The 17084-nt window shown below is 38.9% G+C and overlaps 1 protein-coding gene across 8 annotated transcripts in view; it reads left to right on the top strand.

The window, feature by feature from the left end:
- The window catches only part of SNX27 (sorting nexin 27), an 87428-nt gene that overhangs the window by 18740 nt on the left and 51604 nt on the right, over window positions 1-17084 (top strand). For 4 of the 8 annotated variants that reach the window (XR_013398168.1, XR_013398171.1, XM_015152169.3 and 1 more), the window contains exon 2: window positions 8720-8951. The exons of the other annotated variants lie outside the window; for them this stretch is intronic. Coding sequence is in view for 2 of the 4 variants with exons in the window: in XM_015152169.3 (XP_015007655.1) it covers window positions 8720-8951 (232 nt within the window). In the remaining 2 variants the exon portion in view is untranslated. The remainder of the gene's footprint in view (window positions 1-8719; window positions 8952-17084) is intronic. 8 annotated transcript variants of the gene reach the window in all.

Raw genomic sequence — 17084 nt, 5'->3', positions numbered from 1 at the left:
CAATGTCGGCTCACTGCAGCCTCCATTTCCTGGGTTCAAGCGATTCTCCTGCCTCAGCCTCCTGAGTAGCTGGGACTGCATGGGCGTGGCAGCACGCCTGGCTAATTTTTTGTATTTTTTGTAGAGACAGGGTTTCACCATGTTGGCCAGGCTGGCCTCAAACTCCTGACCTCGGGTGATCCACCTGCCTTAACCTCCCAAAGTGCTGGGGTTACAGGCCTGAGCCACTGTGCCCGGCCACTGTTTCCTTTTTTTTTTTTTTTTTTTTGTGAGATGGAGCCTTGCTCCGTCACCTAGGCTGGAGTGCAGTGGCACAATCTCAGATCACTGCAACCTCTGCCTCCTGGGTTCAAGCGATTCTCCTGCCTCAGCCTCCCAGGTAGCTGGGACTACGGGTGCCTGCCGCCATGCCCAGCTAATTTTTTTTTTTTTTGTATTTTTAGTAGAGATGGGGTTTCACCAAATTATTGGCCAGGCTGGTCTTGAACTCCTGACCTTGTGATCCACCTGCCTTCGCCTCCCAAAGTACTGGGATTACAGGCATGAGCCACCATGCCCGACTTGTTCTATTTTTTTTAATATAAAAAATTATTTAAAAAACAACAGGCTGGGTATGGTGGCTCACACCTGTAATCCCAGCACTTTGGGAGGCTGAGGTGGGTGGATCACAAGGTCAGCAGTTCGAGGCCAGCCTGACCAACGTGGTGAAGCCCTGTCTCTACTGAAAATACAAAAATTAGCTGGGCGTGGTGGCATGCACCTGTAATCCCAGCTACTCAGGAGGCTGAGGCAGGAGAATCGCTTGAACCCAGGAGGCGGAGGTTGTAGTGAGCCGAGACGTGCCACTGTACTTCAGCCTGGGCGACAGAGCGAGATTTAAAAAAAAAAACTTTTTTGTGTTTGGGATTATTTATTCTTACATGAAATGCTTGAGAGTGTTCTGCATACCATTGTAAAATTTTTGCCCTTATGACAGTCATATTTTGGTCATTGCCTTAGGATAAATTCTCAGTAATACAATTATTAGTTAAAATATTATGAGCATTTTTATATCTTTAGATGCATATTGTCAGTGAAATTGCTTTCCAAAGGGTTTTGCGTGTTTATGAAACCATCATCTCATATTTTAGATGATAAAAGTTGATATTAAAAATAATTAAGATAATTTTTTATTTTAAAAGGTGTTGACCAGATTTTGCTATTTATTAGAAAATGCAAGCATTGTGGAAAACTTTGGCCATTTACTTTCTGTTGTTAGGCTTTTATCATCCATCAATAAATAAGAAGTTCTAAGATGTGAGGTGCAAAATATTATTATTTCTAAAACAACATTCCAAATGTCTTTGATATTTAGTGATCCTGAATGGAAATTTTGTTTAGATCTGTTCAAGCTTCACCTATTTTGGTTGCATTCATTGCTTACACATGTCTAAATCTCATATCTCAATTTAAGGGCAAAGTATGGTATGATTGCTTATATAATTAGTCAAGAAGAATATTCTTCAACTTGTTTGCCTAAGTAAAATAGCAAAGAGGCAGAGTTAAATGAAAAGGAGACAAACTGAAGCAGTCAGATGATTTAACTGCAAAAATTAGAAAGGACAGACCTTTACATTTTGGTAGAGTAGTTCCTTGTCTTTACAATGTAGTTTCTAGTACAGTTGTACTGAACAAGTAAGCAGTGACCCAGTGAAAAGTCAAAGGAAATGTGTCTCTTCTCATGTGGCAGGGGTCTCTTTTCCTTCAACTTCAGAGATCTCCTAATTTTCAAGAAGATATGTGTGGAGAAGGTAGGGAGTTCATTTATAAAGCTCTGTATAATTGAGAAGATGATATAATAGCTGTGTTAAAGTTTTAAACATAGTTCCAGTCACCCTAACTCAACTATTTTTGTATTTTACATAATGTGCCTTATGGGCTAAAATATAAACAGTTTGTAATCTTCGTTTTTGCATTTAACGTAAGAGCTTTTCCATGTTTGCGTATAGTTTTCATAAATATTTTTAAGATGTTTATAGTCCATATGTTTGATGTACTTCAGTGTCTTTAAAGGTTTCTCTGATGTTGGATATTATTTGGCTGAACAAATTATTTTTCAAATACTTGGTCAGAAGAAAATGCTTTACAATCTTGAATGCTTACGTTTTTTTTTTTCCTCGAGACAGGGTCTCTCCTCTGTCACTCAGGCTGCAGTGCAGTGGCGCAATCTCAGCTCACTGCCACCTCTGCCTCCTGGGTTCAAGGGATCCTCTTAGGTAGCTGGGACAATACGTGTGCATCACCAGGTCCAGCTAATTTTTAAAATGTTTTTTTGGTAGAGCCAGAGTCCCACTATGTTGCTCAGGCTGTCTCGAACTCCTGGGCTCAAGTGATCCTCCCACTGCGGCCCTCCAAAATGTTGGGATTGTAGGTGTGAGCCATTGTGCCTGACCCTTAAAAATCTAACAAGTGAAATCTAGGCCTCCTAAGAAAAATAATCTGAATTATATTTGTAATGCACTATAATGGTATTTTTGCAGTGTTTGGTGAATTTCACTTTATCCCTTACATTATGGCTTTGATAAACTTGAGAGATGCTGTTGTTTATCAGACTTAACTTTATAATTTGTTGCAGAGGTTTTTTTATTTTTTATTTTTATTTTTTGAGACGGAGTTTTGCTCTTGTTGCCCAGGCTGGAGTGCAGTGGTGCGATCTCGGCTCACTGCAATCTCCGCCTTCCAGTTTCAAGTGATTCTCCTACCTCAGCCTCCCAAGTAGCTGGGATTACAGGCATGTGCCACCATCCCTGTCTGATTTTTGTATTTTTAGTAGAGACAGGATTTCACCATGTTGGCCAGGCTGGTCTGGAACCCCTGACCTTGTGGTCTGCTCGCCTCAGCCTCCCAAAGTGCTGGGATTACAGGCATAAGCCACTGCACCCGGCCATGTTGGTGAGGTTTTTAACTATACTAGGTTTGAAATACGTGTCCTGTTGTTTATAGGAGAGTAAGACAAAAAAGCCAAAGCAGAAGTAGGGGTAAACTAGCTGTGGCTTAATTTTCTTTTCATTGCTTCCATGAAATAACCTTGTAAGACTTGGAAATAGCCAAAGTTTAGCTTATTTTCCACAAGATATGGGAGGTGAAGGAAAACGCATGTATTTTGTTTAAGCAGTTTTATGCTGCAGATAGGTACAGATTCATCTACTAGATCTTCAGTAACAAAATTATTTACAATAGCAAAAAATTCAGAGTAATCTAAAAGTAGAATAGGGGTTATGCTTTTCACCCAGGTAGTGGACTCCTATTTCACACTTATAGATGTAGATATTATATAATAATTTTTTTAAAAATAAACTTTACTGAGGCTTAATTAACATACAGTCAAATGCACACATAGGAAGTATAGAGTTTGAGTTTTGGCAAAAGTATACATCCATTTAACCACCACCCCAGTCAAGATATAGACAGTTCCATCACTTTTTTTTTTTTTTCTCCTGAGACAGAGTCTTACTTTGTCACTTAGGCTGGAGAGCGGTGGTGAGATCTTGGCTCACTACAGCCTTGACTCCCAGGTACAAGCAATCTTCCTGCCTCAGCCCCCAAGTACCTTGAACTACCGGCCTGTGCCAGAACGCCCAGCTAATTTTTTGTATTTTTTGTAGAGAGGGGGTTTTGCCGTGTTGCCCAGGCTGGTCTCAAACTCTTGAGCTCAAGTGATCCCCCCCGCCTCTGCCTCCCAAAGTGCTGGGATTACAGGCGTGACGCATAAGAAAGTTTCTTTGTGCCCCTTTGCATTTAGTACTATCCCCTCCCCTCCAGACAACAAGTGATTTGATTTCTACCACTAAAGAATAGTTTTGCCTGTTCCAGAACTTCAAATAAATGGAGTCAAATCAGTCAGATTCTTTTCTGTCTCACTTTGCTCCCCCGGAGTGTATTTTTGAGATTTATCTGTGGTGTTGGGGATATGAGTAGTTTTTCCTTTTTATTGCTTTTTCCTTTTATTGGTGTGATACTCCACTTTATGAATATGCCACAACTTGTTTATCCATTTGCTTTTTGATAGACTGGGTTGCTTTTAGTTTTGTACTATTTTGAATAAAGCTGCAGTGAACATTCAACTACAGTTGTTTGTGTAGATGTGTTTTTTTTTTTTCTCTTGAATAATACCTAGGAGTAGAATTGCTGGGTCTTATAGTAAATGTATGTTTAACATTATGAGAAACTGCTAGATTGTTTTTGTTTTATGCACTTATCAGCTATATATAAGAATGGCACGTGTTCCACATCTTTGGCAAAACTTGATATTGCCACTCTATTTTAGCCATTCTTATAGATGTGTAGCCATTGTGTAGACATATATAGCCATCTACAAAATTGAAATGTATGTCTTAGCACTTGCAATTATAGGAATTTATTATGTATTTTTAATGGACTATTTCTGAGAGACTAATTACTTTTTTATTACTTTCGTGCATGTCACAGAGGGTCAAAATGGTATTTTGCTTACTACATAGAATGGCTTTTTGCTGTGGTGTATATAGTGATTGGGTTTGTCATATTTCCATTTATACCTAGTTTTCATTGTATATAGCTTCCTTCACAAGTGGTATACAAATCCTGACTAGAACTTTTTCTCCTGCTTTTGGGAATGTTTATGTTAGCTTTGCAATTTCCCTAGGTGGCCAACTTTGGTTGAATAGAAGAAGTCTTATTTGAAGCCACTCCCATTAGCTAGTTTAAGGCCTCTCTCTAATGGGGCCAAATGTTGGTCTTATGTAAAAGTAAGTACTTTATTAAAATTATCAAGTGTATCTTTACAATGCCAAAGACATAAAATAAATTAGATATCATCTGCCTAACTAAATAAAAGTTTGATCTTATTTGTGGATTGTTGGAATTTTTGGCCCCCTTAATTTTTAACCTACAGAAAAATTGAAAGAATCGTACAGTGAATACCTGTATACCTATTACCTAGATTCTATAATTAACATTTTGTTGTATTTGCTTAATCACATATGTGTTAGATATTTTTAATGATGTATTTAAGCTGCTGCCTTTCTTTATAAAAGCGGTATATATTGGTAGATAATACCAATACTGACTGGGAAGTCAGTACTTTGTGTGATAAGAGAATTAGTGCTTCACTGATCCAGTGGTCTTGTGAAGCTGGCTATCTGTGAACCCCATTATCATTGGTTGAGAGCTTGATTATTTATTTTCAAATGAATTCCAACTAGATTATGTTACAAAGACGGAATTGAAAGGCAAGGGAAATTGCTGGTAGAAAAGGTTTGTATCATCAGGGAGGTGAAAATACTACCAACCTGTTTGCCCAATTGCTACAAATACTATAACACAAATAGCTACCATTTATTGAGTGGTTACCGTGTTCTAGAGCTTCATCTCATTTTACTTTTCACAACAACTCCATTAGCCAATGGTATTAACCCCATTTTATGGATTAGAAAATTGAGATTTAGTGAGATAGAGTAATTTACTTAAGGGCTCATCCATTAAACAGCACAATTGGTATTCAAACTCGTCTGTTTGACTCCCAGACCCATACTTCGAACCTAAAGTCTATACTGCTGAAAGTTTCTCCTTATTGAAGAATTTATATTTTGCATTAATTTATGTCTTCAGAATTGTACAAAGTATTGGGCCACACCGAATTTGAGTTGGTAGAGTAGCCTTCTTGTAAAAAAGTATATCATGTAACACTTTTATGACTGTGAAGACCTCTTCATTCTTGAGGAAGGAGGGTCCTTTTTCAAATCAGACATCCTCGAATCAGACTGACCTTATTTCATTCTCTGAAGAATGAAGGAATTTCCCACTTTGTAGTAAGTCGTGGAATGTATAGCATTCCTTCTGTAGTTGAACCAGGTAAATATTAGCAAGTCTGTTTAGAACATGACACTGGAAGTTTTTTCCTGTCTTCTTTTAAAAGAGATTTTTGGAATTATAGTCAATCTGAAACTTGGTCTTAGTAATAAAGAAGTGAAACCTAAGTGAACTCCCTTACTCCTTGACCCCTCTTGGTATGTCTCACTTAAGTTTCTCTGACGATTTTCAGAGTTTTATTTTTGTGAGTGACCCAAGGAATGGTGTATTTTGATTTGAAAACTGAATGGGTGGAGGTGTGTATTGAAAGCAATAGTTCTGAATCTTTTGGGAGTTCATATACTCCTTTTTGAAGCTGATGAAAGCTAGGGAAACTCCCCAGAAAAAAATGCATAATGGGCACATAAAAACAATTTTACATACAAATTTTGTAGATCCGACTCCCAAGTCTACCAACAGAGTGCCCTGGATAAAAAATTCTTTAAAGGAAAAAAAATTAGGGAACTGAAAAGTAAGATTTGAGCATCAGTTTTTATTTTTCACAAATGTGCATTTCATAAAATTGATTGCATTAACAGAAATTTTGTTTTGGCATTTAAGATTTTATTTTATTTCATTTTTTTAAAAACAGGATCTTATTCTGTAACCCAGGCTAGATGCAGTGGCATGATCTAGCTCACTGCAGCCTTGAACTCCCAGGCTCAGGTGGTCTTCCCAGCTCAGCCTCCCGAGTAGCTGGGACTATAGGCACGTGCCACCAGGCCTGGCTAATCTTTTGGCATATTTTGTATAGAGATGGGGTTTCACCATGTTGCCCAGGCTGGTCTCAAACTCCTGAACTCAAGTGATCCACCTGCCTTGGCTTCCTAAAGTGCTGGGATTACAGGTGTGAGCCACACTGTGCCCAGCCTGTATCCAAGATACTAGTATTTTGGCCAGTCTTTAAGGTGTCAACTTTTGCCACTGTGTTTAAAAAAAAAAAAAAGTATATTCATGAGTTAGCTAAGGTTCCTAGGGATATATGAGATTGTTTGATGATTTCTAAACTTGCTTTTTCAGTTTTTTCTTCTACCATCAAATCATTTTCTCCGACCTAGTAAGTCCAAATACTTAGATAAAAATCTTTTGCCAGTTCCTAACTTAAGATTTCCATTTCTTCTTTAATGAAAAAAAAAAAATATATATATATATATATATTCCTCTTTACTTCTGAAACCTTCTCATATAAATGTTTAGGAATTGTTCTACATGTTTTATTACATTAATCTTCACAGCAACTCTATTAGGAACTTATTATTGTCTCCATTTACAGATGTGGAAAGCAAGGCTAAGAAAGGTTAAAAACTCAGTCAAGACCAATTCTGGTACTAATAGGCAGGATCAGGATTTAAATTAGCTCCTGTAACTAGCTCCAAAGCCCATTTTCTTTCCATTTTTACCATGCTGGTATATGTTCATCAGAGTTGATCATGTTTTTTGATCACAAGTCTGACTGAATGAATAAAAAGCCCAAGTTTTCATCAGTGAAAGGGGCTCTTTATTTTTTTCTATAGCTAGCTTATTGTAAAATTACTGATTTTTTTTTTTTTTTTTGTATATAAATTAGACTTGTAGGATGTGAAATGTCAGGAGTGCTGAATTTACTGGCTAGATTGTTAAACCCTAAATTAAATCCCAGGAGACTAGCTGGGGGATCTCCTGACTGTTCTGTTTATGTAAATGGATATTTCAGATACCAGACTCTGACAGAGACAATTTCAGTGACTGAAAAGTTTATGGAAGGCTTGTTAGTAAACTTAGTATCATTTTTCAGGAAGGAAAATCCCTAATGATTTGGAACAGGACTGAAAAAGAATTTAACTCTAAAGGGTATATAAGCTTTAAATGTTAAGTTGATTAGAGGTCAGGTGTGTGTTTCCTACCTCTCTTGGGATAGCTATGGGAGGGAACCTCCAGGCCAGCTGCCCAGTGGTTTTTGCTGAGAGAGCAGCCTGGATCAGCATTCTGGACGGTAGTTTGGTTTGCTGAGTGAATTTTTGAGACTCAGCATCTTTCTTGACAAAATACTTCAACTAAACCTTGTACTTTGTTTGCCTTGTTTCTGCCTTTTATACACAGCAAAACAGGAAGGAAAATTAGTAGGCTGACTTACTATTTACCTATAGGTGTATATTTTTTAGTTTGGACTGATTGCACAGGACTTTAAATGAGATAGCATAGAGCAGGAAAAAAGTTGATGGAATCCCAAGAGGTTAATTGAAGTGGAAATTAGTGTATTCGTGAAGAGTAATACCATTTAGCTCCCAAAGTAATGAAACTTGGCATAAAGGAAAATTAAGTTGACTGATTTGAGATATGGAGAGAAATTGGATGTAAATGTAAAGGAATTATCTTCAGTCATAACTTTTTTTGAGTCTGTATTTACAAATTAAGGGAATGTATTTTGTGAAGGTTCTTTGTTTAACAGAGTTCCTATGAGGTTTAAAAAGGACAAAGTACAATTCACGTGGCAGGGCTGTCGAAAGCCACTTTGATTGAATTGTATACATGCTTGGGTAGAATGAGGAAATTGGACTGTCTGACTGAAAAAGCTTTGTTTCCTCCTCAGCTTCAGCCTCTTTCCATGTGCTTTCCCGAAGCTATGTGTGGGATATTAATATAGAGGAAGGGGAGGTCTTCTCACCTCTTTCCATTTTTTCCCTGCCATAAGTTCACAAAGTTTTTCACATTAGAAACTGTTAAAACATAAACAACTTTTCAGGAACCAAATTAATCTTTTGACTTCATGGTTCATACTATGTGACACTGGAGTGGGGGCAGGAGGGTGGAGATACAAAGTGTTTGGACCCTTCTGGTTTATGGGATTGTCTTTTTCCCTTTTTCCCCTTAGGAACCACGTGAATGTTGAGGGGGCGACACACAAGCAGGTGGTGGACCTGATTCGAGCAGGCGAGAAGGAATTGATCTTGACAGTGTTATCTGTACCTCCTCATGAGGCAGATAACCTAGATCCCAGTGACGACTCGTTGGGACAATCATTTTATGATTACACAGAAAAGCAAGCAGTGCCCATATCGGTCCCCAGATACAAACATGTGGAGCAGAATGGTGAGAAGTTTGTGGTGAGTGTCAGCCCAACTCGATCCTCAAACATCTAGCTTTTGTTTCCCCTAGTCTTATAATTATGAAACTATTATAGTGATAGATAAAAGACTGCAACCTAGGTCAGTTTGTCTACCAGGAGGATGAGTTCACACATAAATAAAAGACACTGACCCTGATTTATTGCAGGGGGTGAACTACAGTAATGGAAAAGAGTTCTATTCAGCTTGAGTATAATTCCATTTTATTTTTAGATAGTTTCAAGTTTGCATTCTGGTTTGTTGTAAACGTGTGAGGTTTTGTTTGTTTAGTTTCTTTTTTGTTCGTTCTTTTGTTGGTTGCCGTATCTCTTTGCTAATAGTAGTCTCTTATTTACTGTTGATTTTGTGGCGCTATAGGGCAAGATTAATTTAAAAGGATGGTGTCTTTCAAGATATTTGGGTAATAGAGAGGTTCGCCCATTTCAGAACTTAGATGTCTACTCCTCTTTCCACATCATGTTCTTTTTCATTTTCTTTGGAGATATCAGTGTGAATGATTAACTGTGGTTTTTCCCACGAGTTTCCTGAATGCAATTCCCATTAGCTGTTTCACACATTTCCAATCTGTTGCTGTTGTAGTTATGCAGGAAAGCCCATCTTGAATTTTTAGTGATGTGTGCTAGCCCCTTTCCTGAATGCCTTTGTTTGTTCTTCAAAGCCTAATTGCCACTGATAGCTCAGTCTACTTAATTTTTCTTTTGGTTGCAATATGCTTTATTTGCCTTTAATTATTTGTGGAGTGTTGATATAATAAGAAATGTTCATTATTCTTAGTAGAAAATGCAATGGGTTCTGTTAGATACTGGCAAACAGACTACAGGTGTTTAAAGCTTAACAGTTGACTGAAGTTTCAGTCTCTAAAACTGAGATTTATCCTCCGCATGGGAACGAGCTACTAAACATTTATGGTAAATTCTTTTTAGTGAAGAGATAAGAAAAGCAAGGAAGCTAAAAAAGTTGCAGAGGATCAAATAATGCCTGGTTGCATCTGTAATTTAGCTGTAGATAATGGCATGTAGGTTTTATTTCAGCATGGACTTCTGTAGTCTTAGAACCACACACAGAATTTAGAGTTTTATGCTTCGTAAGTGCTAACTTTGAGTCATAAGGCATGTAAGAAGTTGAAATCAAGGTCACATCCTAAAAGTAGAGCGGATTGGATGTTGAGACCTTTTGGGAATTACTTAAAACCTTGGAAACTTGAGAAAAGGAATGATACTACTAATTGTACCTTTGTTTATTTTTATTTTTATTTATTTTTTGAGACGAAGTCTCACTCTGTTCCCCAGCCTGGAGTACAGTGGTGTGATCTTGGCTCACTGCAATCTCTGCTTCTCGGGTTCAAACAATTCTCCTGCCTCAGCCTCCCAAGTAGCTGGGACTACAGGTGCACACCACCATGCCCTACTAACTTTTGTATTTTTAGTAGAAATGGTGTTTCACCATGTTGGCCAGGTTAGTCTCCAACTCCTGATCTCAGGTAATCTGCTCGCCTCAGCCTCCCAAAGTGCTGGGATTACAGGTATGAGCCACTGTGCCCAGCCCACTAATTGTACTTTTAAAATCAACTTTATTGAACATAGTTTACCTATATTAACATTCACCCATGTTAAGTCTACACTTTTACAAGTTTTGACAAATGTACATAGTCTTATAACCACCACCACCACAATGAAGATTTAGAACATTTTCATATCCCCAAAAGTTCCCTCATGCCCTTTGCAGTTAGTCCTCACCTCTTACCACTGCACTTGTCAACCACAGATCAGCTTACTAAAGTCACCATATTTTACATTTTCCAGAATGTTAAATAAATGGAACCATACCATGTGTACTCTCTTGTATCTGTCTTTGTTCAGTTAGTATAGTCCTTAAGATTGGTATACATTGTTATTTATACCAAATATTTGTCCCTTTTTAATTGCTGAGTAGTAGTCCATTATATAGATTTACTACAGTTTGTTCATCCCTTCATTGTTCGTGCACTTGTGGGTTGCTTCCAGTTTTGGACTAGTATGACTAAAGCTGCCATGAAAGAATATTAAATGTACAGGTCTTTATGTAGACATATATTTTCATTGCTCTTGAGTATATACGAAGAAGTGGAATTGCAGGGTGAGTATAAGTTTAACCTTATAAAAAACTGCCAAACAGTTTTCCAAAGTGGCTATACCATTTTTACATTCTCATATAAGGTAGAGAGTTCCATTGTTTCCATAACCTGTTGATATTTTCAGTCTTTTTAATTCTAGCCATTCTCATAGACAGTGATATCTTACTGTGGTTTTAATTTGCATTTACCTAATGACTCATGATGATGAGCTGCTTTTTGTGTGTTTAATGGCCATTCATGTGTCTTCATTGATGAAGTAACTGTTTAACTCTTTTGCCTGTTTGAAAAATTAGGTTGTGGCCGGGCGCGGTGGCTCACGCCTGTAATCCCAGCACTTTGGGAGGTCGAGGCGGGCGGATCACAAGGTCAGGAGATCAAAACCACGGTGAAACCCCATCTCTACTAAAAACACAAAAAATTAGCCGGGCGCAGTGGCGGGCGCCTGTGGTCCCAGCTACTCAGGAGGCTGAGGCAGGAGAATGGCGTGAACCCGGGAGGCGCAGCTTGCAGTGAGCCGAGATCGCACCGCTGCACTCCAATCTGGGCGACAGAGTGAGACTCCGCCTCAAAAAAATCACAAAAAAATTAGCTGGGCATGGTGGCGGGCGCCTGTAGTCCCAGCTATTCAGGAGGCTGAGGCAGGAGAACCATGTGAACCTGGGAGGCAGAGGTTGCAGTGAGCCAAGATCGCGCCACTGCACTCCAGCCTGGGCGACAGAGCCAGACTCTGTCTCAAAAAAAAAAAAAAAAAAAAATTAGGTTGTTTGTAGTATTATTTTGTTGTAGAGGTTCTTTATATATTCTGGCTCTACAAGTCCTTTATCAGATATATATATATATATATATATATATATATATATATATATATACACACATACAAATATATATTTTCCAGTAGCTTGAAAAAGGACTTAGATAAATCAGGCGCAGTGGCTCACGCCTGTAACCCCAGTACTTTGGAAGGCTGAGGTGGGTGGATCACCTGAGGTCGGTGGATCACCTGAGGTCAGGAGCTCCAGACCAGGCTGGCCAATACGGTGAAACCCCGTCTCTACTAAAAATACAAAAATAAGCCAGGCATGGTGGCAGGAGCCTGTAATCCCAGCTACTCGGGAGGCTGAGTCAGAAGAATCACTTGAACTCGGGAGGCCGACGTTGCAGTGAGCTGAGATTGTGCCATTGCACTCCAGCCTGGGCAACAAGAGTGAAACTCCGTCTCAAAAAAAAAAAGAAAAAGGACTTAAGATGTTTTGTAAATATTTGAGTTTGTGACTTGCCTTTTCATTTTTAAAAACAGTATCTTTCAAAGAACAGAAATTTTAAATTTTGATACAGTCTAGTTTATCAGTTTTTAAATTTATGGGTAATGCAATTGTGTTCTAAGAAATCTGCCTAACCCAAGGACCCTAATCTTTTATGTTTTCTTACAGTTTTATAGTTTCAGCTATCTTTTTTTGTAAAAACTTTATTATTTATTTATTTATTTTTGAGATAGAGTCTCGCTCTGTCGCCCAGGCTGGAGTGCAGTGGCATGATCTTGGCTCACTGCAAGCTCCGCCTCCCGGGTTCACGCCATTCTCCTGCCTCAGCTTCCTGAGTAGCTGGGATTACAGGTGTCTGCCACCACGCCCTGCTAATTTTTTTGTAGTTTTAGTAGAGACGGAGTTTCACTGTGTTAGCCAGGATGGTCTCGATCTCCTGACATCGTGATCCACCCGCCTCGGCCTCCCAAAATGCTGGGATTACAGGCATGACCCACCGTGCCCTGCCTGTTTTTTATTTTTATTTTATTTTATTTTTTGAGGCAAAATTTCGCTCTTGTTGCCCAGGCTGGAGTGCAGTGGCGTGATCTTGGCTCACTGCAGCCTCTGCCTACTGGTTTCAAGTGATTCTCCTGCCTCAGCCTCCCGGAGTAGCTGGGATTACAGGCATGTGCCACCACACCTGGCTAATTTTGTGTTTTAGTAGAGACAGGGTTTCTCCATGTTGGTCAGGCTGGTCTGGAACTCCCGACCTCAGGTGATCCATCTGCCTCGGCCTCCCAAAGTACTGGGATTACAGGCATGAGCAACCCCACCTGGACTTTCATTTTGTTTGTATGTATGTATGTATGTATGTATGTATGTATGTATGTATTTTGAGAGGGAGTCTCCCTCTGTCACTCAGGCTGGAATGCAGTGGTGTGATCTCGGCTCACTGCAACCTCTGCCTCCTGGGTTCAAGCAATTCTCCTGCCTCAGCCTCTCCAGCAGCTGGGACTACAGGCACACACCACTGCGCCTAGCTAATTTTTGTGTTTTTAGTAGAGATAGGGTTTCACCGTGTTGGCCAGGCTGGTCTTGAACTTCTGACCTCATGATCTGCCTGCCTTGGACTCCCAAAGTGCTGGGATTGCAGGTGTGAGCCACCGCTCCCAGCCATAAGAACTTTATTAAGATATGATTTATATACCATAAGCTCACCTAAAGTGCACAATTTAGTTTTTTTTTTTTATTTTTAATTTTTTTATTTTTTAGATGGAGTTTTGCTCTTGTTGCTCAGGCTGGAGGGCAATGGCGCAATCTTGGCTCACTGCAACCTCTGCCTTCCGGGTTCAAGCAATTCTCCTGCCTCAGCCTCCTGAGTAGTTGGGATTACAGGCATGCGCCAGCATGCTCAGCTAATTTTGTATTTTTAGTAGAGATGGGGTTTCTCCATGTTGTTCAGGCTGACTCGAACTCCCGACCTCAGGTAATCCACCAGCCTTGGCCTCCCAATTAGCTGGGATTACAGGCTTGAGCCTGGGCTCCTGGCTAATTTAGTTTTTAGTGTGTTCACAGAGATTGCAGTGAGCTGAGATCACACCACTACACTCTAGCCTGGGTGACAAAGTGAGACTTCGTCTCAAAGAAAAAAAATAGATAAATAAAAGTACAATTAGTGGTTTCATTCCTTTTCTCAGTTCCCAAGGTTTTAGGTAATTCCCAAAAGGTCTCAACATCCAGTCTGCTCTACTTTTGGGACATGACCTTGATTTCAACTTCTTACATGTCTTATGACTCAAAGTTAGCACTTTTGAAGCATAAAACAAATTTATAACATTTTCATTACCTCAAAAAGAACCTCATTCCTTGTACCCATCATTTTCCAAACCTCCCATCCCCTCCAGTTCTAGGAAAGCACTAATCTATCCTCTGTCTTATAGATTTGCTATTCTGGACATTTCATAGAAATGGAATCATGGGGTTTTTTTTTAACTGGCTTCTTTCACTTAGCATAATATTTTTGAGGCTTATTCAAGTTGTAGCACACATCAGTACTTCATTTTAACATTCTGTTATATAGATATACCACTTTTATTTATCCATTCTTCAATTGATGGACATCTGGATTCCTTCCAATTTTGTCTATTATGTTTGTTTGTTTGTTTGTTTTTGAGTGTCAGCTAGGCTGCAGTGCAGTGGAGCAATATTGGCTCACTGCAGCCTCTGCCTCCTGGGTCCAAGCGATTCCCCTGCCTCAGGCCCACTGAGTAGCTGGGATTACAGACATGCACCACCACACCCGGCTAATTTTTGTATTTTTAGTAGAGATGAGGTTTTGCCATGTTGGCCAGGCTGGTCTCAAACTCCTGACCTCAGGTGATCCACCCGCCTCGCCTCCCAAAGTGCTGGGATTACAGGTGTTAGCCACTGCGCCCGACCAGGGTCAAGGTTTTGTTTTTGATTTTGTTTTTATATGGATATTCAGTTGTTTCACAGCAACCTGTATTTAAAAGAAAATTCTTTCCCCATTGAAATATCTTGGCATCATTGTGGAAAATCAATTTACTATTTCTGAACTTTTTGCTCTGTTTCATTGGTCTGTTCCTTATGTGTCTGAACAGTTGTGTCATTTTGGGATTGGTTTCTGTTAAATGTCTTTTCCCTTGAGAATGGGTGGTATTCTCCTGGTTCTGTGTATATTGAGTCATTTTGGATTGTATCTTGGATATTTATGAATGTTACATTGTGTAGACTCTGGGTTCTGTAATATTCCTTTGAGGAGTATTGATGTTTTGTTTTAGCTGGCAATAAGCCGTAAGCTGTGTCGCCTTGTGTGGGTTAGAGTTCAAATCTCAGTTTAATTATTTCAGCCTTTGCTATGCTGCTTCGAGTCTGTATACATCCAAGAAGGGATTAGTCTGAGATACATGTGGTGTTTATTCTTAGAATTAAGGGATCGCCTTCTCTGGTTTTCTCTTGCCTTAGGTTCTCCACTTACTCTGGTAGCAGCCATGGTTACCTAGAATCTTTTCCCTATATGTTTGAGCCAGAAAGATGTCAGGTTCTGTCTGAGTTTTAGTTACTTAAATTGTGCTATTTTGTAACTTAATGCCCACAAGCAGAGCAAAACCCTCTAAATGCAGGAGTGTACCTCCTCTTGTACAGATCATTGCTCCATGTTTTGAGTCCCCTCCACAGTCAACCTGCTTGTAGTGTTTAATTCAGACTCCTCAGACAATTGTTTTTGTATTTTGTCCAGAATTTATAGTTGTTATAGTGGAAGGGTTGGTCTACATGAAGTGTATGTACTACTTGAGATGGAGTTTTCAGTTCTGTCAGGTTTTTCTTTATGTATAATGAATATTATATCTTGATGAATTGATCCCTTTAACATTATTTATCTCTTTATATAAGTCTCTATCTGTAATGTATCTGTCTCTCTTTATCCCTGGTAATATTCTTTGTTCTGAAGTCTTTCTCTCATATAACATATGAGCCACTAACATATAGCCACTAGTAGCCATGTCACCTTTCTTTTGGTTATTGTTTTCATTGCTATCTTTTTTTTTTTTTTTTTTTTTTTGAGACGGAGTCTCACTCTGTCGCCCAGGCTGGAGTGCAGTGGCCGGATCTCAGCTCACTGCAAGCTCCGCCTCCCGGGTTCACGCCATTCTCCTGCCTCAGCCTCCCGAGTAGCTGGGACTACAGGCGGGCGCCTGCCTCGCCTGGCTAGTTTTTTGTATTTTTTTAGTAGAGACGGGGTTTCACCATGTTAGCCAGGATGGTCTCGATCTCCTGACCTCGTGATCCGCCCGTCTCGGCCTCCAAAAGTGCTGGGATTACAGGCTTGAGCCACCACGCCCGGCCTTCATTGCTATCTTTCCCATTTCACCTATTTATGTATTTATAATTAAACTGGGTTTCTTATAGAAAGCTTATAGCTGGGTCTTGCTTTTTTGTCCAGTCTGGCAATGTTTTTATTTGGAATGTTTTATTGGAATCTAAATGTTTTTATTTAGACTACTTACCTTTAGTATAATTATTGCTATAGTTAGGCTAAATCTACTGTCTTGTTTTTTGCTATCTATGTTGCATCATTATTTATTTTTTTCCTCATTTCCTGCCGTCTTTTGGATTGATAGAGTATTTTTAAATGATTCTATTTTATCTCTACTCTTGTTTTATTAGGTATAATTTGTTTTTTTCTTGGTTTACAGTATATATCTGTAATTTATGAACATTTACCTTCAAATTATATATTTGAATTTGTAGTTATATATACATAATACATAGTACACATATTATATATAGTGTAACACTCTATATAGGTAAATATACCTAATATATATAATTTTATAATATATAATATATATTTATATTGGCCATTTTGTCCCCATCAGATGTTAATTCCTACAAATTAGTGAATTTTCTAGCTTTCCCTCTGTTATTGATTTCTAACATTACCCCGTTGTAGTTATAGAAGATACTTTGCATAATACCTTTTGTGTGTTTGTGTGTGTGTGAGAGACAAGGTTTCTCTCTGTTGTCCAGGCTGAACACACACACACACACACACACACACACAGAGACATACTATATATATAATTTAAGACACTTACAAGAGTATATTTCCCCCCTGCCATCCTTTGTGCTATTGTTGTCATACATTGACTTCTGTATGTGTTATAAACTTAATGATACATTGTTATCTTTGCTTTAAACAATTGTCTTTTAAAGAGTTGGGTTTTTTTGTTT

This window comes from Macaca mulatta, chromosome 1, assembly GCF_049350105.2.
Source record: "Macaca mulatta isolate MMU2019108-1 chromosome 1, T2T-MMU8v2.0, whole genome shotgun sequence".
Lineage (NCBI taxonomy): Eukaryota > Metazoa > Chordata > Mammalia > Primates > Cercopithecidae > Macaca > Macaca mulatta.
Note: the sequence above shows the minus strand (reverse complement) of the source record. Positions and strands in the feature narration are given on the sequence as shown.